General features: G+C 42.2%; 1 protein-coding gene across 1 annotated transcript; it reads left to right on the forward strand.

Moving 5' to 3' along the window:
• The first annotated feature begins 4,262 nt into the window (after positions 1 to 4,262).
• On the forward strand, positions 4,263 to 22,491 carry LOC149473110 (small ribosomal subunit protein mS34-like). Its single transcript, XM_089683991.1, has 3 exons — positions 4,263 to 4,454; positions 17,456 to 17,498; positions 22,199 to 22,491. The coding sequence occupies exons 1-3, from the start codon at positions 4,263 to 4,265 to the stop codon at positions 22,489 to 22,491; spliced, it is 528 nt and encodes a 175-aa protein (XP_089540117.1).
• Positions 22,492 to 22,719: the final 228 nt, after the last annotated feature.

Here is a 22,719-nt window from a genome sequence, read left to right on the forward strand (position 1 = left end):
AGAAATCTAAATAATCCATTAAAGCAGGGCAATGATTATAAGGCTGCTCATGTCACTTGTATAACCTTTCACTCACAAGGAATTTACATTGTCCAGTCACTTTTTTGTGAACTCACCGGAACGGGCGCTGAGCTATACTCTTGGTCACAGCACACACATGTTGCCCCAGTTCTCTCCATGTATCCAAGAATAAGACTTCGGTCTCATGGTACAGCTGTAGAAAGATAAGTGCCTACCTCCACAGAGGAGGATAACAGTTATCAAAGAAGGTGACATCACAGAGAAAACTTTATTAGAATATACATAATGCTTTCACATTAAAATTTAGATTTGACAGCATGCCTAACCGTGATAATAAACTAGAGAAAAATCAGAGTTAAAGGGCAACTCCATCTTTTTGCACCATGTTACGCCCATATTTAGGTGCTGCCCCAATCTAAAAGGATCTTGTAAAGAGATGCAAAGGTCGCTCCTTTTCTTACAAAATAATTTTACATTCATGACTACAAAAAGTAAAAAAAAAAACAAAAGAAAAAAAAACACCTAAGCCGGGGCCACTGATGCAGAGAAGGTCTGAGATTCTTATTACAGCTCTGAAACTGATCAGAAAGAGGGCTGATCTTGCCACTTGGCAGTCAGTTTGCAAAAAGTTTTGACAATAACTCAGTTTCTACTGTAAATTACACAGGAAGGTTAAATAAAGTGACAAATCTTTAGTAAATTCTCCCCAGAAGCTAGTTTGAAAAATATATTATGGCTTCAACATAAAAGCCTCATTGCTCACTGGGTGTTTAGCCCCCCGTGCCTGAAATCCTGGCATTTTGGTGCAAATGAAAAGTTCACCATCCAGCCCCACTGCTGACAGTCTGAAAAAATCTATGAGAGGCTGAAAGCTGCTGCGGATGGATGGGACTGGATGGTGCGCAGAGTGGTACTAACATTTAGGGCAGTATGTTCCCAGGAACGAATACCCAGAATACATGCAGTGTGCACTCCCAGCATTCATCCTTGGCCACATACTGCCCAGGGGCGGACTGACCATTTGGAAACTCGGGCACTGCCCGAGGGCCCGGGGTCAGTAGGGGGCCCCATGAGATGCCCCTGGTACCTTTTTCATAGGCTTTTTTGAGTTTGGACAAGGACACAGGGGCCTCATAATCCCCTATTGCCCGGGGGCCCCATGAGTTGTCAGTCCACCCCTGATACTGCCACAAACATTAGGAACACTCAGTGCAACATCCAGGCCTGTCCAGCCGCAGCAGCTTTCAGCCTCTCATAGAGTTTTACAAGTTGCCGACAGTGAGGCTGGATGGTGCAACCTTTGCCTTCCGCCCGCATCAAGATGCTGGGATCTCATGCTTCGTTGCTAAATGTCTAGTGTGCATGGGACCTGAGGTGTCTGGAACATGTAAACTTAAAGTGGAACTAAATGTAAAATAGAAACATTTGTGAACAGGCAGTCTTTTTATTGCAGAAAAAAAATGCAATGTTACACTTTCCTGCCTATTTGCAGTCCTCTGTAGAATGTACACTGAACTGCACAAACTGGCAAACTCCCAGCGTGCCCGGATGACTGCACTCCTGCACATGTATGGGAGTGATGTCATCCCACATCAGCCAATCAAAACAAACAAAAACCAGGGTCCAAAAGAACCCAGGGAGAAGAGAACAGCGCCGAGCAGGGACTTTATGGGTGTCAGATTGTTGGAACTAGAACTAAGGTAAGTACGTGTGCCTTTAGTTCCACTTTAAGACAAAAATGTATTGCATAAGCTCACTGGGCCACATAGTCCCCCCCCCCCCTTTAGGACACAATGCAGCAAAGTAAAAGAACTATGTAGCAAAACAAAATTCATTTTAGGCTCTTGCTTAAAACAAAAAATTGTATTCAAAATTTAGTTTCCAAAACTAATCCTAGAAGATGATACTAAAGAAGATGATGTATGGAGAAGTCTTTAACCGAGGACTGGTATTTAAATGTAGATTAGCTACCAACCTCATCTATATGTCGCCTGGTCACTTGGCTTTCTGGCTGTTCATCATAGCAAAGGCTTGGCTCTAGAGAGTGTCTCTCCATCTTACGCGACAGTCTTTGACATCTGGTGGTCAAAAAAACATTTACTATTAAAGCTCAGTCAGTTCACTTATACCATCTCAGTGTTTTCCGTCTTCAAGCATAAAAAGAGAACCCCAAATAAATAAATAAAAAAGTGAGTGCTTTCAACGTCAGCAGCTATGCACTAAAGGTAACCAAATAAAACTTCAGTCAAAACAGTAAGTAAAGTGCAGCGCTATAAATAATTAAATAAATGATAATAATGTCCGTATAAAATGAATATTCTTATGGTGACAATCCGTGTGTAGAGTGCCCACTATGGCGGTACTTCAGTGCTTGTGTTTTTAAAAGTGGGGTAAGAATACGCACTCACCAGATGTGTAAAGAAATTACGCATTTAAATCAATCATCAGAGGTCCCCTTTAAGGAAGCGGATTAAGCCATGTATAGAGATATCCTCCCTCTGTATGGGTGGTATGTCAGGCACTTCTGGGTGGTATATGGATCCAGTAAACCAGAGGTCCCCTTTAAGGGATGAGTGGGTGTAGCAACCTGTGTAGCAGGAACTCCCTCCTCTGTGTAATAAGGTAGATCTTGATTCAGGGGTGAGCTCTAGGAAATCAATCACTCCACTTCATTAAAGGGGACCTCCGATCATTGATCTATATGCGTAATTTCTTTACGCATCTGGTGAGTGCGTATTCTTACCCCACTTTTAAAAGCACAAGCACTGAAGTACCGCCATAGTGGGTACTCTACACACGGATTGTCACCATAAGAATATTCATTTATACGGACATTATTATAATTTATTTACTTATTTATAGTGCTGCACTTTACTTACTATAAAAAGAGAACCCATCTCTTTGTTACGTTAGCTTTTGGAACCAGAAGTCTGGTGTTGTTAGTGCACGGTTTTTAGCAAAAAACTGAGGACTTGGGGTAAATAATGCAGGTGCCTGTGAACTACACCCACTATGCACTGATTACACTTGCAATGCTCTGCAGGACTGAATGCATATATTTAAAAGAGAAGCATTGCCAATCGTCTCCTATGGATCATAGGTGTGCAGCTTGTTCTGCACTCCTGTGATCCATTTTCTGACCTCACAGAGCCAGTCCAGGCTCCGAAAGATCCTAACCACATGGTTGGAATCCACCCAGAATCCTGGACCGGCAACTGACTCAGCTTCTCAGCAATCCACTGATATCCTGAGCCAGCCACTCCCACCCCCGCCTATCACTCCAGTGAGTGCTGGAGGGGCAGAGCAGAGAGCCAGTCACTGACAATCACTGCTCCCTTCTCAGAGTGGAGGGGAGAACTGAGCGATCAGCAGTGTCTGATCACTTAATTCTCAGTGGATAGCCGGTGGGGGACAGATGCAGCATCAGATTGATGCTGCATCAACCTAGGTGAGTAGAAGATTTTCTCTTTGTATAGCCCATACTTCTCTTTTAATAAATGCACATTTTTGATTTTATTAATGTGTGTGCAACCTCACCTTCAACACTTAACCTTTAAGCAGAAATCGGGGCAAAATGTTTTTTGAACCATTCAGTGGTGCTGTGCCCATACTGCACGGGCCATCTGCTCGTTTTTGTCTAGGGGTCATAAGAGTGAAAATATACTTACCGAATCAGATGATCCTCAGAGCGCAACACTGGTCCTTGCCGCTTCCCCCCCCCCCGCATACTAGCGGTCTTGTCAATGGACTGTTCCTGACGTCATCATGCCAACAGACCGTCTCAGAGCCTGAGGATGGCAGGAACAGTCCACCGCTGGACTTGGGGGAGCGTGGTTTTCCGGAGGATCGGAGGACGGGATATATATAGCTTTTCCACTAAACCCCTGGACAAAACGAGCAGTTTTCCCATGCAGCGCACAGCCCCACTGCATGGGAAAGTAAAATTTTACATGGAGTTCTGCTTTAAATTTCAATCTGTAAACCAGACTTGCATCTTAAAATCAGACTGACTATTGAACACTGTAGCTTTGAACAGAAAGTTTTTTGGACAAAAAAATGTAAATAAAAATGTTTAACTTGAATCAGACTAATGGTATTATTTCAAAAGTGAAAGGTCCTCTTTAATGAAAGTTGCAGTCTGTAATCCAACTTACCTTCTATAATCATGTAGCCCCAAAACAGCCAAGGTGATCTTCTTTCCAGAACACTTCCTATCTATTCCAAACACAGAGGTCGGAGTCATGGCGTTTTCAGGAGCCAGGAATGGAGAGGGATCAGCTACTTTAGATCTTACAAGGCTGTTATTAACTTTTTCACTGCTGGGCCGATGTCCATTTTTTCACCTCACATACCCAGACCACTTTGGCAATGTTTTCACTGGTTATGATCGGCAGCTGCTGATTGTGGCCCTGCATGAATTAGGAGAGTCTCAGGTACCACTCTGCCATAAGTTCATGATCAGCGTAGTGGCTATTAGCTTATAGACTAAGGCAGTGGTCTCCAAACTGTGTCCCGGGGGCCAGATGCAGGCCTTTGCTTGTTTTTTCCAGCCCTTAGGGCACTATTTCTTCCACTGATACCAACCATACCTCCCCCCATCACTGATCCCAATGAAGGGACACAACTCCCTTTAATGACATCAACAATTGACACCAATGATGGAGCACAATTCCTCCCACTGACACCAAAAATGGGGCATTGTGTTTTCCCACTCATGTTAGGACCTTTCTACTCCCAAGGGCCACAATCTGGCTCCCCAAAAGTCTGAAGCACAGTAATGGCTCTTTGTTTAGGAAGTTTGGAGACCCTTGGCTTAAGGGAATGCAACTGCAAAAAGGATTACTGACATGGCCTACTGCAAGCAGTTCTGCCCTTACGTCAGTGCCAGTGAAAGGATTAAACACAACCTCCACCCCGATCATGCCATGCTTTTAATACCAATGAAAGCGGATCTATCATTACAAATTAGAAAGCACATGAATCAATATGGGAACATTTTACCATGACATTCTTTTGAGTAAAAAAAGTACCTTTTTGTTGTTATTAAAAAAAATGGCTGCTCAGGTGATCTAAAGCCTGAGTGGAAGAAAATGTGGGTTCAGTTCGCATCACTCCCTTGTTTTCCCCTTTGTTCTATCTGTATACTTCATATCTTTTCTATATCCATCTACAGTACATGCCTTTTCTTACGTATTCCTTTGTAATTAAACTACTTCCACGTATAATCTCCCAAAATGAAAACAACTGAAATATACATAGACATTTAGCAACATTTTACTACTTCAAGTCTCTCTAAGGTAAGATTCACACTACTGTTGGTTGTGAACAAAATTGTGCGCTTTCCTGACGCAAAACATCCTGTACAACAAACACTTTACTCCTGCGCTAGGAAAGGACTCAGTAGACCTAATAAGAATGTTCTGGAATTTTCTGGAATATGCACTGCTTGCTGCCCTCAACAGACCGGGGTGGTCCGAATACACTGGATACAAATGGAGAAACAGAAAAAGGGCGCACCGACCTAGTGCATTATCGTTTAAAATAATGTATTAAAGAAACAAAAATAGGTATCATACTCACAATGGACATAATAACACAGGCATGTCAAACTGAACAAGGTGTATGATCCAAACAACATCTGAGTCCATACGATGGAACCCTGGATGACCAACTGGCTAACGCGTTTCGAGGACACAACCTCTTCTTCAGAGCCAACACTACAGGAGTCTGTACTTCTCTTTATATAAGTTACTAAATGGTAACAAAAGGGCTGTCCTTTGGCAGACACGTGGCAGTGCCAATATTTCTGAATTAATTAATTATTATTATTAGTAGTAGTAGTATTTATCAACTCCTAATGGCACTCCCATGCGTCTGTTTTCACACATACTGAAATGCAGGGTACGTTTTGATGCGGCATAATTTTTAACAGGGGTCAGGGGCTTCTTTACCATGATTCCTACATGTAGGGAAGCCCACTGAAATTAATAAACTGATCCACACATAACTCACAGGAACTTGATAAAAACGCAGTTAAACGCACAGATGTAAACTGAGCCTTAAGGCGGAGCTCCTCCCAAAAGGTGAAGTTCCGCTTTAAGGACTGCTCCCCCGCTCCCCATTAAGGACTGGCACCTTTGGGTGCCCAAATTTGACAGGTACCTGCTCCCATTTCCGGTCTGATTGCCTAGGCGATTGGAAACAGAAGTTGTCCTCCCTCCCTCTCTGTAGTCTTTTGGGACACGTGACAGGTCCCAGAAGACTACAGGACCATTCAGGAAGTGCAGCACTACTCGCGCATGTGCAGTGGGTACCCGGCTGTGAAGCCGCAAGCTATCACAGCTGGGTGCCCACACTGAAGATGCCGGCCTCCTGGAATACATGACGGCCTGCTGGCCTCCTGGAATCCAGGACGGCCGGTGAAACGGGCTGCGGGAGACACACCACAGGACCGAGGGACAGGTAAATGGCTGTTTTTTAAAAGTCAGCAGTTTTTGTAGCTAATGAGTTATTTTTTGACAAGTGAGTAGAACTCCACTTTAAAGTGTTACTAAACCCTGGACCCTGCATTAACTATATCTGGCCTCCCACAGTACATAGAACATGGAAATATAATTATTTTAGTAAATATAAACTGCTAAGTACCTTTTATTTTATCAGCGGGTAGAGCAGTCTTGAGACTTCTATCAATGTCCAGCAGAGTACTGGATAAAGATGGTAGGAGGAGTTTTCATTCTCCCGACTGACTTATGAGGCTGTATGACCCCTAAACCTCTGTCTGGACAGTGCTTATTGACCCTGTGCTGGATATATGCACTCTCCCAAGAAAATAAAAAAAGGTCTCTAGCAATACACACCAAACTGTGCATGTGCAGCTTGTCTCCAAGGCTCTGTTCTATCAGCAGATGGATTGGGGACAGCAGTAGAAGGGGAGGATCAGAGAAGTCTGGATCAAACATAATTTTTACACAGTGCAGAGGATTAACCCTTTAGGTTCCACAGTGAGTATAACAAGCATGATTTACTGCATATACAGACTGATTTTACTGTTGTGGGTTTAGTAACACTTTAAGCACAAAAAAATAAAAAATCTAGGACACATACTGTAAACCTTTTTTTACATCTATTATAATTGACCTCAGCAAATGCAATTATTGTACATATGGCACATGGATATTGAGCTATATGCCCCATGGGTCCCTATATTATTATTAGTATATTATTATACAGGATTTATATAGCGCCAACAGTTTGCTCAGCGTTTTACAATATAACGGGAGACAATACAGCAACAATACAAGAGGGATAGGAGGGCCTTGCTCCTTGGAGCTTACAATCTAAGAGGGAGGGGCTAGTGGTTCAAAAGTTAGTAACTGTGGGGGATGGACTGGTAGGAGGAGTAGAAGATTCCATTATTAGCTGAGGGCAGGATAGGCTTTCCTGAAGAGATAGGTTTTCAGAGATCACCTAAAAGTGAGCAGAGTAGGCGATATTCTGATAAATTGGGGTAGAGAGTTCCAGAGCATGGGGGAAGCTCTGGAGAAGTCCTGGAGATGAGCATGGGAGGAGGAGACAAGGGAGCTAGAGAGTAGAAGGTCGTGCAAGGAGCGGAGAGTACGGTTTGGATGATATTTGGAGACAAGATTGGTGATGTAATTTGGGGCAGAGTTATAAATGGCTTTATATGTTATTGTTAATGTTTTGAATTTTATCCGTTGGGCAATGGGAAGCCAGTGGAGGGATTGGCAGAGAGGGGTGGCAGATACAGAATATATATAAATCTGCATGTTCTTCACCTTTCCAAATTTTACCTGAATGTAATAGAAGACACTCTTGAGAAATTCTCTAGGCTCCACCAGAATCAGCATTTGCTCTTCTTTCCCTTTACATAGATCCAGACCATCCTGGAATATAAAAACAGCGATTGGAAAATCCAGAAATATTTTTGTGTTAGCTGAATGAAAAGAGTTCGGAACTTAATTTCTGTGTTTCTCGTGTGTAGAGCAGTCCATGGAAATGAACAGGCTGCCATTCATGCCACACATGGAAATGCACCTGCATTTGGTTGCATCTGCAGGTGTGAACCAAATCTAAGAGGAAGAGAGGACACCCCAAGATAGCAGCTCTCAATAGCTGGCATTATATCACCATTCTGAGTAAATATTTGTAGTAGGTCTTATGTGCACTCCTTATCCCCCCCCCCCCACACACACACACACACATACTTCTTTTTGCCTCATAACATATTATTATTACAGTGCTAGTGTTACTGTTTGTGTTCTTGTTGTATAATTTTGCTGTTGTTTTGGTAAAAATTCTCTTCTTTGGTCCCGGTAGAGTAACAATTTTCTTACTTAATCCCCCAATACCAGGGTGGATTTGATTTAAATCAAACTGATTTAAATTACGATTTAAATCACTAGTCAGTAAGGCTTGATTTAAATCAGAGTTTTCTACATAAAGACTAATTCTTGCTGGTATAACTTTAATATGCAAGTAGATGAAGATTTTTAGAATAACAACTTTTCATATTAGTTTTTTTATCCCCAGTTTAATAGGTTAATCATTCATATTTGGACAACTTTTCTGTTGTACTTAGGAAGGAGAAAAATAATCATTACCTTAATAATAACAATTTAAATAGATTTATTCAACTGAAACAATAACATTCCAGCATATGTTATTTGCTTAAACAAACATCCATGTTTATTTACTAATTTGGCTAAACAAAATATATATATTTTAAGAAACTTAGACTGTCAGCCCCTTCCTCCTCACACTTAGTTTCACTTTTTTCTTGTGCAGATCTATTCCACTCCAAACAATCAGAAAAATATTGTTTCTATTCTATTCACTGAACTTCTTGAAACTTAGCAGTGAAGGGGTTGATTCTGTATTCATAGGTTTGTAGAAGTTAGGATGAAGGTCTTTTTCTTAACTCTGTTCATGTTAAAACATTTTTGCTGTGAAGAAGAGGCATGTGATCTCCGCTGAGTCAAATTCAGTTTTGAGAACTGCAAAAGTAAACCAAGCATCTGTGATAATATCTTGTAGGCAGAGAAACTGCCCAATAATCTTACAAAAACCTCTGGAAGAGCAAGACATTGTGAATGGATTCATGGAATTTATTTACCCAAAAAATTAAACATATACAGCCTTATTCTACATAATTAAAAAACTAATCTTTATTTCATGATGGAATAACCTTTGGATGGTAATATATTTTCCTCAAAAAGCATTTTATTAAAAAAAAATCCGATTTAAATAAAAAAATCAGATTTTTTAAAAAAAGCATTGATTTTTATCCACCCTGCCCAATACTGATGATCTCATCCCTCTGATTCCCACCCTTGGAGGCTGCTCCCAGTGTTAGCCATGATAAGCTCAGAATACCTCTCTCAGTCTTAGTGCCCCCTGTGCAGGCTGATATCAAGTCAGAGGATTTTCAAAGTCCCCCCAAAAAATTAAAAGTCAGCAGCTACAAATACTGTAGCTACTGACTTTCATTATAAGGATATTTAGATATCCATGGATCAAGTGCCGCCCTCACCTGGGCTGGTTACTCACTGGTCTTTGGCAGCCCGGTGCAAGCATGTTTATTAATTGAAGTGCGCAGTGAGCCCTAACAGCTTCACAGCCAGCTACCTACTGCGCATGCACAAGTTGAGCTGCACTTTGTGAATGGTCTTGCAGCTTTCTGGGACTTGTGATGTGTCCCAAAATGTTGCGGGTTAAGAGGGGGGTGGGGGTGAAGTTTCTCTTGGATCGCCTGGGCGAAGTTTCACTCGGATTGCCTAAGCGATCCAAGTGGAAGTGGGAGCAGATACCTGTCAAAACTAGATACCCGCTCGACCCCCCCCCCCCAGTATGACCGTAACGTAACAACGTATGACCAAACATGTTGGGGGGTGAGTTGGCGGCAAAAAAGAAGAACTCCCTCTTTTGTGTGAAATTCCACTTTAACACTGTATGCTAGTTTTATGATACATTGATTATAGTTTACTGAATACTTACCAGATTACATGATGACATTATATACATGCTTAGCATTTGGCATTCAGGTTTAAAAAATGTATTCTGCATATAGGTAAAAGGAATTACAGAAAACAGTGTGTGAGAATTACATTGTGTGCAGTGGCTTGCTGTTTGTGCACAAAGGTGGTGCCATAAAAAGAATACAATGGAAACCTTTTCTCATAAAATATGAATTATTAGAATGTATTATTCTCTTTTTAACATAATAACATAAAGGAAACCAGTACTGACACTGCCTGGATGCCTTCATTACTGACCTTCCCCTGAAAATGTTTGTTGTTTGGCTATTTTTGGCATCAATAAATTCAGAGCTTCCAACTAGAGATGAGCAAATTATTCAAAAATTCAATTCGGCTGATTCGCCGAATTTGCGGGAGAAATTTGATTCAATGCGAATTTATTCGCTGCGAATTTAACTTATTAAAAGGGTTTCTAGGCTTCAGAGAGCCTTTATATTAGTGCAGAACACTGTACCTTTAATTTAAATGCCCTTGGAGTCTGCTGGGGAAGAGAAATAATACTGTCAGTCAGTATGACATGCAGATGAGTGCCGTCGATCTTAGAATCACCGCACACTTCACTCATTTGGGCAGTCACGGGGCACAACGAAGAAGAAGAAGAATGAAAAGAAGAAGAATGAAAAGAAGAAGAAGAAGAATGAAAAGAAGAATGAAAAGAAGAATGAGAAGAATGAAAAGAAGAAGTAGAAGAATGAAAAGAAGAAGAAGAAGAATGAAAAGAAGAAGAATGAAAAGAAGAAGAAGAAGAATGAAAAGAAGAATGAAAAGAAGAAGAAGAAGAATGAAAAGAAGAAGAAGAAGAAGAATGAAAAGAAGAAGAAGAATAATGAAAAGAAGAATGAAAAGAAGAATGAGAAGAATGAAAAGAAGAAGAAGAAGAATGAAAAGAAGAAGAATGAAAAGAAGAAGAAGAAGAAGAATGAAAAGAAGAATGAAAAGAAGAATGAGAAGAATGAAAAGAAGAATGAAAAGAAGAAGAACGAAAAGAAGAATGAGAAGAAGAATGAAAAGAAGAATGAAAAGAAGAATGAGAAGAATGAAAAGAAGAATGAAAAGAAGAAGTATTCCAGTACAGCAAAAAGTGTATCTGCAGAGAGCTCCGCTATTTCTGACAGTTCTCTGACAGTTCCTTCACATTTACAGCGGTTGAAACATTGTATCTGTTTCCGAATAAAAACATCTGTATCCTAAATGGAAACAAATAGATACAATGTTTCAACCGCTGTAAATGTGAAGGAACTGTCAGAGAACTGTCAGAAATAGCGGAGCTCTCTGCAGGGACACTTTTTGCCGGCTGATCGGGAAAAATTCGATTCGTGCATCCGAAGTTGGCTAATATTCGGATTCGGCACGAATCAAATTTTTCCTGAAATTCGAAACGAATTCCACTTCGCCTGGTTCGATTCGCTCATCTCTACTTCCAACCTAGGGCAAGAATTTAGCTAATGAACCCAGAGAAAAATCAGAACGGCTCATCTAATCTGAGTTATTGACTCAAAGTACTGAAAGCCTTTGGGTTAGCATAATAGTCCAGCAACTAGAATTTCCAAAAGAGATTTTAGTACTGACAGCTCCTATTTGCTCTTACCAATTGTTCAGTGTCTGCCACCCCTCTCTGCCAATCCCTCCACTGGCCTCCATTCAGTGTCCTCCACCCCTCTCTGCCAATCCCTCTACTGGCCTCCATTCAGTGTCCTCCACCCCTCTCTGCCAATCCCTCCACTGGCTTCCATTCAGTGTCCTCCACCCCTCTCTGCCAATCCCTCCACTGGCTTCCATTCAGTGTCCTCCACCCCTCTCTGCCAATCCCTCCACTGGCTTCCATTCAGTGTTCTCCATCCCTCTCTGCCAATCCCTCCACTGGCTTCCATTCAGTGTTCTCCACCCCTCTCTGCCAATCCCTCCACTGGCTTCCATTCAGTGTCCTCCACCCCTCTCTGCCAATCCCTCCACTGACTTCCATTCAGTGTCCTCCACCGCTCTCTGCCAATCCCTCCACTGGCCCCCATTCAGTGTCCTCCACCCCTCTCTGCCAATCCCTCCACTGGCTTCCATTCAGTGTCCTCCACCCCTCTCTGCCAATCCCTCCACTGGCTTCCATTCAGTGTCCTCCACCCCTCTCTGACAATCCCTCTACTGGCTTCCATTCAGTGTCCTCCACCCCTCTCTGACAATACCTCCACTGGCTTCCGCTTACTCAACTAATTAAATTCAAGGTACTTACAACAACTTCTAAAGCCATCCACAACTCAGCCCCCAGCTACATCACTAACCTAGTCTCAAAATTCCAGTCTTCCAGTTCTTTTCCTTCCTCCCAAGACCTCCTGCTCTCCAGCTCCTTTGTTACCTCCTCTTATTCTTGCCTTCAGTACTTTTCCAAAGGTACTCCCATCCTCTGAAACTCCCTTCCCCAATGTGTCCGACTATCTCCTACCCTGTCCACTTTTAGACAATCCCTAAAAACCTCATCTCTTAAGAGAGGCTTATCCTGCCCCCTCCTAGCAACGGTACATGTATTTTTCTCTATCAGCCCATCCCCCGCAGTTATTACTTTTTGTATCAATTGACCCTCCCTCTTAGATTGTAAGCTCTACTGAGCAGGGCCCTCTGATCCCTCCTGTATTAATTTGTATATAACTGTACTGTCATCCTTTGTGCAAACTGCTGGCGCTATATAAATCCTGCATAATAATAATAGTACAGATTTCCTCAAATAGGACTAACCCTCTCAGATGGATATTTTATTGCAGGTGACGTCTGGCAGACTGAGACTGCCCCAGGTTTCTTTCTTAGATCTTGATTGCTCTTACAGGGAGATCTTCCTGCTATAATCCATGACTGTTCCTGGCCACCTTTGCTCTGGCTATGTTTTCCGCAGTCTAGAATAAATATGAAAACCCAATAGAGAGAATGGGACATCTCATAATGGCCACATCAGTTGTGAAAACCTGTGATGCTCAACAAAGATCTCAATAAGAGAATCCCCAGGAGATATAAAGAACTAACAGGCATTTTATCTCAGCAGCACCTACAAAGAACTAAAATATCAGTTTGGAGTTGACTGATCCTTCCACTTTAAATATAAGCGGCTCTAATACAAAAACGTGTTGTCTGTTCCAATCACAACTTACTACACATGTCCAGTCAGCAGGCATCTCTCTTCTCCAGGTAATGCTCCATGGCACAGAGTGTGGCTCTAAGGAGTAAGTATACCCAGCTGAACTCAGAGCTTCCAGCATACCTTCTGACCCTGCATCTTGGAGAAGACCTGCGCAATAAGAGATCAATCAACAACGCAATGTAGACATATATGTGTGATTTGCAATGATGCAAAAAGTTGATCTGTAATGTTAGCAAGCACCAAAAGACAATTTATATAGTGCCAACTCTCAATGAGTCAAATTTGCTTGTAAACTCTACATGTAAGAACACAAGGCCTAACCTTGCAGATACCCTCTTCTGGTCCTCCAAAAAAGCTGCCAAACACTAATCTGAAATGGTAGCTTGCGCCAAAAGACTATATATATATATATATATATATATATAGCCAGTTCTCAATGTGCCCCATTTGTTTGTAAACCCTGCATGTAAGAACATAGAGGTGACCAAGAAGTCCTGGCTGGAGCAATTCGATGAGCCTTGCTACTGGAATATTACTAAGGTCAAAGTGGATTACAGAGCTGAGGTGAGGGAGAGTTCAGAAGATCATGACCGCCGTCCTGCAAAATTGAGAGGATAGAAAGTGGCGCTGACAATCTTAGCCAGAATACACACCATGGTATTTAAGCTCATCAGACTCTAAGGACTGATTCACACTAGGAATCGCACCGGTATGCGCTGCACGTTCCTGTACGATTCATATGCAGTTATGTGCAGTACGATTTCAGCCTATTCATTTTAAATGGGCTGAAATTGTACTGCACTGCACCTAAATTAGTGCATGCACTACTTTTGTAAACGCACTACAACTGGATTGCATGGTACTTTTGTACCATGCAATGTGGTGTGGGCCAATGCACTGTGTTTACTGTGTCAGTAATATTGCACTGACACCCACTGCAGGTCGCAAGGGCAGCGCATTCAGAATGCGGTGCACGAAACCCGCGCAGCATTCTAGTGTGAATCAGCCCTTAAGGATACTGCACACATGGACATGGTAGACAAGACAGCACACTTGCTTGCCTGCCTCTTACGTCTTCTGCATGTTGTGTTCATTTTTGTGGGCTAGAAGCCAAGGTGGGGTCATGTGTAATATGGGGCTGTGGTGATGCCATGGGAACCTCATTTCATTTTTTTTTTCCCTCCTGGTGCATCAAGGGAGGGAGGCCTTGGGGTACTTTACAATGCCACGTCATCAGGGGGCTTGCTGAGGCTCTGGTTCTTGCAGCCAGCCCCCTGATGAAGTGAAACATGCATGCCATCATGAGGCCAGCTACAAGAACCCAAAATAGATAGTTCCCCCCTGATGTTGTAAGTAAATGAGATGGTGGAGCAAGACCTGGAATGCTGCAGTGGATCGGTGGTTTGACCCAGGACAACACTATATCAGCTGGATGTGTAAGTATGTATTTTGAAGGTAACCCTGCTAACAAGATAGGAGGGGAACAAAAATAGAACACAGGGATGGTAAAGGGTCATTGAGGTTGCTCTTTTAATAATACATAGAACCTTCCTAGATCTATTGCCATAATTTTCCCTACAGTTCCACATATCACTATTCTTATAGTAAATTATTTATTGTATGGTGACATAGGTTCAGATGTAACAAATACTCCAGTACAGGGTGGATTTGATTTAAATCAAACTGAGTTAAATCACGATTTAAATCACTAGTCAGTAAGGCTTGATTTAAATCCTAGTTTTCTACATAAAGACTGATTCTTGCTGGTATATCTTTAATATGCAAGTAGATGAAGATTTTTAGAATAACAACTTTTCATATTAGTTTTTTTATCCCCAGTTTAATAGGTTAATCATTCATATTTGGACAACTTTTCTGTTGTACTTAGGAAGGAGAAAAATAATCATTACCTTAATAATAACAATTTAAATAGATTTATTCAACTGAAACAATAACATTCCAGCATATGTGATTTCCTTAAACAAACATCCATGTTTGGTAACTAATTTGGCTAAACAAAATATATATATTTTAAGAAACTTAGACTGTCAGCCCCTTCCTCCTCACACTTAGTTTCACTTTCTTCTTGTGCAGATCTATTCCACTCCAAACAATCAGAAAAATATTGTTTCTATTCTATTCACTGAACTTCTTGAAACTTAGCAGTGAAGGGGTTGATTCTGTATTCATAGGTTTGTAGAAGTTAGGATTAAGGTCTTTTTCTTAACTCTGTTCATGTTATAACATTTTTGCTGTGAAGAAGAGGCATGTGATCTCCGCTGAGTAAAATTCAGTTTTGAGAACTGCAAAAGTAAACCAAGCATCTGTGATAATATCTTGTAGGCAGAGAAACTGCCCAATAATCTTACAAAAACCTCTGGAAGAGCATGACATTGTGAATGTAGTCATGGAATTTATTTACCAAAAAAAATTAAACATATACAGCCTTATTCTACATAATTAAAAAACTAATCTTTATTTCATGATGGAATAACCTTTGGATGGTAATATATTTTTCTCAAAAAGCATTTTATTCAAAAAAATCCGATTTTAAATAAAAAAAATCAGATTTAAATAAAAACAAATCAGATTTTTTTTAAAAAAATCATTGATTTTTATCCACCCTGCTCCAGTATATACACTATATTGCCAAAAGTATTGGGACACCCCTCTAAATCATTGGATTCAGGGGTTCCAATCATTTTCATGGCCACAGGTGTATAAAATCATCACCTAGGCATGCAGACTCCTTCTACAAACATTTGTGAAAGAATGGGTCACTCTCAGGAGCTCAGTGTATTGAAGTGTGGTCCTGTGATAGGTTGCCACCTGTGCAGTAAGTCCATCCGTGACATTTCCTTACTACGAAATATTCCATGGTCAACTGTTAGTGGTATTATAACAAACTGGGAAGAACAGCAACTCAGCCACAAAGTGGTAGGCCACGTAAAATGACAGAGTGGGGTCAGCGAATGCTGAATCGCACAGTGTACAGATGTCGCCAACTGTCTGCAGAGTAAGTAGCTAAAGGCCTCCATACTTTGTGTGGCCTTTAGATTAGCACAACAACAGTGTGTAGAGAGCTTCATGGAATGGGTTTCCATGGCCAAGCAGCTGCATCCGGGCATTACATCACCAAGTACAATCCAAAGCATTGAATGCAGTAGTGTAAAGCATGCCACCACTGGACTCTAGAGCAGTGGAGATGTTTCTCTGTCTGGTAATCCAGTGGACGTGTCTGGGTTTGGCGGTTGCCAGTAAAACGGTACTTGCCTGACTGCATTGTGCCAAGTGTAAAGTTTGGTGGAGGGGGGATTACGGTGTGGGGTTGTTTTTCAGGGGTTGGGCTTGGCTCCTTAGTTCCAGTGAAGGGAACTCTTAAGGCATCAGCATACCAAGATATTTTGGACAATTTCATGCTCCCAACTTTGTGGGAACAGTTTGGGTATGTTCCCTTCTTGTTCCAACATGATTGTGCACCAGTGCACAAAAGAAGGTCCATAAAGACATGGATGATTGAGTTTGGGGTGGAGGAACTTGACTGGCCTGCACAGAGTCCTGACCTCAACCCCATAGAACACCTTTGGGATGAACTAGAGCGGAGACTGTGAGCCAGGCCTTCTCATCCAACATTCGTGCCTGACCTGACAAATGTGCTTCTGGAAGAATGATCAAACCTTCCCATAGACACCCTCCTAAACCTTGTGGACGGCCTTCCCAGAAGAGTTGAAGCTGTTATAGCTGCAAAGGGCGGGGCCAACTCAATATTGAACCCTACGGACTAAGACTGAGATGCTATTAAAGTTCATGTGTGTGTAAAGGCAGGTGTCCCAATACTTTTGGCAATATAGTGTATGTTTAGATAGCACAAACTGAGAGCTGTTGATTTCATGATAGATGTACCAGCTACATCTTGCAGAACTTTAGTTAAACCTCCAGTGTATACTTATGATAGGGACAGATTATAATTTAGAGTTGTTATTGAAAGACTGTCAGCTAAGAGCACGCACACATAAAGAGGTTTAAGGGGTGTTTTCTTTGATGTACTCCAGTGAAGATAGCTGCAGGATTCTAGAATACCACTGAAGAACTCTGAAGACCTAAGGTGACCGAAGGAGGATGGATAAATTTGAAAGGTTATGTTTGCCAACTTGCTTGATTTTCCTAAATAATATATGAAACTAGCTAGGTTTTGTTAACAGTGTGCTCATTCTTTAATCTTAATTTACATATTTTACCTTGTGTTTGTGTCTTCCAGAACATGGACCATGGGCAAGCCTGGGGTTATTTAACATATCGCGGTAGGTCCTGGTACATTAAATGTCATTACAAATTTAAAAAAAAAGCAACAGACCAAAAACATACTGTAAAAAGTTTAATAGAAATCCATGTTAATATTTTAGTTCAACGAAATTATTAAGGGAAAGTTAATGTGTATTAAGGTAAAAAAAACCTTCTGCATGTAGCTTCCCCTTGTACTCACCTGAGCCCAATCTCAATCCAGCAGTGTGCACAGGAGCAGCCGTTCTCTTGGCTCTCTCCCTCCTCATTGGTTCCCACTGCTGTCAATCAGAGCCAGGGAGGAGCCGCGCTCTGTGCGTCTATGGACACACAGAGCCAGCTCGGAAGCAAGCATGCTTGCTATGAGGGCACTCGGTGGGGGCAAAGAGCCAGGAGTGCCAGCAGGGGAACTCACGGAGAGGAGAATTGGGGCTGCTCCGTGCAAAACCATTGCACACAGCAGTTAAGTATAACATGTTTGTTATTTAACCACTTCAAGTCCGGACACTTTTACCCCCTTCCTGTCCAGGCCAATTTTCAGCTTTCAGTGCTATCACACTTTGAATGACAATTGCGCGGTCATGCATCACTGTACCCATATGAATTTTTTAGCATTTTTTTTAAACAGATAAAGCTTTATTTTGGTGGTATTTATTCACCACTGAGATTTTTTTTTGCTATGTAAATGAAAAAGTCCCAAAATTTTGAAAAAAAGTGTTTTTCTTACAAAAGTTTGCAAATAATATTTCATCGTAAATCTTGGCCAAAATTTATTCCGTTTATCTTTTTAGTAAAAAAAATAAATAAATAACCCAAATTAGTTTATAACCAAAATTATAATTTTTAAACATTTGTTTGTACATTTTTATTTTATTTTTTTATTATTATTATTATTATTATTTTAACATACTGTCGCCCTAGCAGTACAGTGTCATCATGGTGACACTACTACTTGTGGGGGGTGATGAAGATTTTTTTTTTTTTTTTTTTTTTTACACTGATTGCTTTTACACCCATAAAGGCTATAAAAGCAATCATTGCTCCTTCTCTCTGGCTGCATTCTTGTAGCCATTGAGAACTACTGTGTGAGTTGTGATTGGTCACAGCTTGTCACATGGTACAAGGCTGTTGTGAATAGCTTTGTACCATGTGACCTCTGTGATCATTCACAGATTTCACACGTAGTAAGCAATGATGTCAGAAGTAACATCTTGCTTAATACTCTGCATGTGATCACTGATTGGCCAATCAGTGATTACATGATCGGTACCTTGCACAGAGGTCCCATACGACGATCGGTGTTCCACTGTGTCCGGAGGACACAGCGGGCACTAGATCACAGTGCTCCCAGGGAGTGCGCACAAGCAGGGGGCGGGGAGGCTGTTTATAAATGTTTACCCGACCCTGTACTGCCACCGTCTGGCCGTTTATATACAACAGCTGGACAGGAAGTGGTTAAAAAAAAATAAAAAGCAATCCTTTACAATTAGTTTAATAATTAAGGTTGGTGGTAAAAATGTCTGGATGACATCTAAAATACTGTTTTCTATAAAGGAAGGGGTGTGGGAGTTTGCTTAAAACCGTGCGTACATGCTCTCTGATGATCCCGTCCAGCTAGTCTTGAGGGAACATATCAATGTAGAGGAATCTTGGGGATGCATTTTGTTATATAATTCTGTTTTCATAGATCCTGTTGTCTGCAGATGACTTTATTGAAGAAAAAAAAAAAAAGCAAGTCTTTCTGGCAGGACTGCTTAGAACCCAGTGCAGCCTTCAAATGATAGCATCTGAAAGGGAGTATGCCATAAAATTTGATTGCAACATCCGACCTTTTACTCATAGGCAAGCAACACAAACTGAAGCCACAGCAAATGAGGGGTTATGAAATGTGAAAAAAAAAAATAATTGGCCAAACTAACTCATTATATTAATTTTCCAAATTCTAGTATAAATTCTTACACATATACATAGGAATAGATTTACTAAAACTGGAGCGTTCAGGATCTGGTGCAGCTGTGCATGGTAGCCAATCAGCTTCTAACTTCAGCTTGTTCAATTAAGCTTTGACAAAACCTGGAAGCTGATTGGTTTCTATGCAGAGCTGCACCAGCTTTTGCACCCTCCAGTTTAAGTAGATAACCCCTATTGTTTCCTTTTAATTCTTTGTAGAGTTTGCAGTGAATTGTTTGGTAAACAGTGTAGAAAAGTAATTGATGAACTAAGCTGTTTAACCACTTGCCTACCAGGCACTTATACCCCCTTATTTACCAGGCCAATTTTCAGCTTTCAGCGCTGCCGCATTTTGATTGACAATTGCACGGTCATGCAACATTGTACCCATATGAAATTTTGATAATTTTTTTCTCACAAATAGAGCTTTCTTTTGGTGGTATTTAATCGCCACTGGGCGCTTTACTTTTTGCGCTATAAATAAAAAAGTGCAAAAAATTTGAAAAAAAAAAAAGTTTCTTTGTTTCTATTATAAAATTTTTCAAACAGGCATTTTTTTCTCCTTCACTGATGTGCGTTAATGAGGCAGCACTGATGGGCACTGATAGGCGGCCCTGATGGGCACTGATAGGCAGCACTAAAGGGCACTGATAGGCAGTACTAATGAGGTGGCACGGATAGGCGGCACTGATAGACAGCACTAATGAGGTGTCACGGATAGGCGGCACTAATATGCAGCACTGATAGGTGGCACTGATAGGTGACACTGATGATGGGTACTGATAGACGGCACTGACTGGCATCACTGCTGGGCACTGACTGGCGGCACTGACTGGCACAACCCCTGGGCACTGACTGGTGGCACTGACTGGCAGCACTGCTGGGCTGCACTGGTGGGTGGCACTGGTGGGCAGCACTGGTGGGTGGGCACAGGTGGGTGGCACTGGTGGGCACAGGTGGGTGGGCACAGGTGGGTGGCACTGTTGGGCACATGTAGGTGGCACTTCTGGGCACAGGTAGGTGGCACTGCAGAGTGGCACAGGTGGATGCACTGCTGGGCACAGGTGGGTGATCTGCTGGGCACAGGTGGGCGGAGCTAGTGGGCGCACTGCTGGGCACAGGTGGGCGGAACTTGCGGGTGGCACTGCTGGGCACCGATCATCAGGGCACTGATCATCAGTGCCCTGATGATCGGTGCCGATCCCCGCTCTGACAACTGCAGGTTCTCGGCAGTACTTTCCTCACGATCTGACAGCGTGAGGAAAGTGCAGCCGAGAACCGGCACTTGCATTTCCCTCTGATCAGCGTGTCATTGGACACCGCTGATCAGGTGGTAAAAGGCGCTGTGATTGGCCTTTTACCACATCACGTGATCAGCTGTGTCTGTAGGACACAGCGATCACGGAGATCGCCGGGTGCGCGCCCCCTGGGGCGCGCAGGAGAGCGCGTTCTGGGGGGACGTCATATGACGTCCACTCAGAACTGGCCGGCCGCAGTGAAGCCGTCATTCGGCTATCTGCGGTCGGCAGGTAGTTAAGAAAGAGAGTGAAGTACACTATATGGTTAACGATTTGCGGACATTTATTGACCATCAAACCCATATGAGTTTGTTGGACATCTCAGGTTAATTAAGGGTATTCGTATTGAACAATTGCCACCAGATTGTAATTGTCTGAATGTCTTTAGGAACAATCGAGTATTGTCCATGATACTTTTTTTATTTGCACTAAAGCCTGGTACACACTGAATGAGAAAAAAAACGGACAGCTCAGGAGGAGCCACTGTACTAATTATTATTGTTATATAGGATTTTTATAGCGCCAATGGTTTGCTCAGCGCTTTACATTATAGTGGGAGACAATACAGTAACAATACAGTTCAATACAAGAGGGAATTGAGGGCCCTGATCCTTGGAGCTTACAATCTAGGAGGGAGGGGTGAGTGGTACAATAGGTAAAACTGTGGGGGATGGAGTGGTTGGAAGCATAGAGGATTCCAGTATTAGCAGAGGGCGGGATAGGCTTCCCTGAAGAGAGAGATTTTAATGATCGCCTAAAGGTAAGTAGAGTAGGTGATAGTCTGATAGATTTGGGTAGGGAGTTCCAGAGAATGGGTGATGCCTTGGAGAAGTCTTGGAGATGAGCATGGGAGGAGGAGATAAGGGAGCTAGAGAGTAGGAGGTCTTGCGAGGAGCAAAGAGTACGGTTTGGGTGATAGAGATAAGATCAGATATGTAAATTGGGGCAGTGTTGTGGATGGCTTTGTATGTCATAGTATACTAATGATCCGATATTGGTACAGCGAGCTCCCCTGCTGTGCTATTGGGTTCTGACAGGGATGCCCCCCATCCCGGACAGAACACTTCGGTCAACACTGTCAGCCATTGGCTGAGAGCACTGATCAGGAGCTGATCAGCAGACCTTCTTCAATCATGCCTCTTTGACAGAAGCCGACCGAACGTCTGGCTTCTGACAGACCGGCTACCACATCGGCCAAATATCCAATAAAAATTGGAAGATGCCAAAATACCGCTCGACATTTGGCCCGTGTGTAGTAGGCTTGACATCCAAATCTAAATGTCTTTGTATGCTAGAGAATTGTAGAATGAACAGTACCCTTCACTAAAACACATTCACTCAATTATTTGGAGTGGGGTCCTTGTAGCTTTGGCCATATAGCGTATTTCTCATCCAGGATCATAAGCAGAGCCTATCTTAGGTAGAGTGACTTGATGATCTTATATTGATGGTCATCTTCTTCATTCACCCAGGTAAAACCGTGCCTGAAGAGCAGGAGATCAGCAAAGTCATGTACCATGACTGGCGTCTTATACCACGGCATGAAGAAGAGAACTTCAAGCAATTTATCCCTCTGCCGGAGCCAGAACCTGTCCGCTATGTGCCATACCCACCACTACTGAGGGCTATTGCTCTGGCTCAGTTGCAGAAAGAAGGAAAGCCTTTAACAGAGCCCATGCTGGACATTGGGAGATTACGGGAATCTGATCATGAGCTCCAAAAGGAGCTTAAAGTGAGGAGAGCCAAAACAGGGACACCAGTGTGATAAGGCCATGGACTTCTGCTACTTCCTAGAAACATGGATTCATGTACAGTTTATTGTCAGCAGCGTGACCTTCAAACCAAAATGGCAACAAAGTGCCATGGTAATTGGGGTTGTGGGCTCTGCTCTTTGTTGAGGGTTGTTTTCAGTTATAGACCATACTGAGTAAAGACTACACAACACCTTCCGTAATTGAAAATTGTCATTTTTACTCAATGACACCATAAGTAA

The sequence above is a fragment of the Staurois parvus genome, unplaced genomic scaffold (genome assembly GCF_062004578.1).
Source record: "Staurois parvus isolate SC_StPar_1 unplaced genomic scaffold, SC_StPar_1.0 ptg000018l, whole genome shotgun sequence".
NCBI classification, from domain to species: domain Eukaryota; kingdom Metazoa; phylum Chordata; class Amphibia; order Anura; family Ranidae; genus Staurois; species Staurois parvus.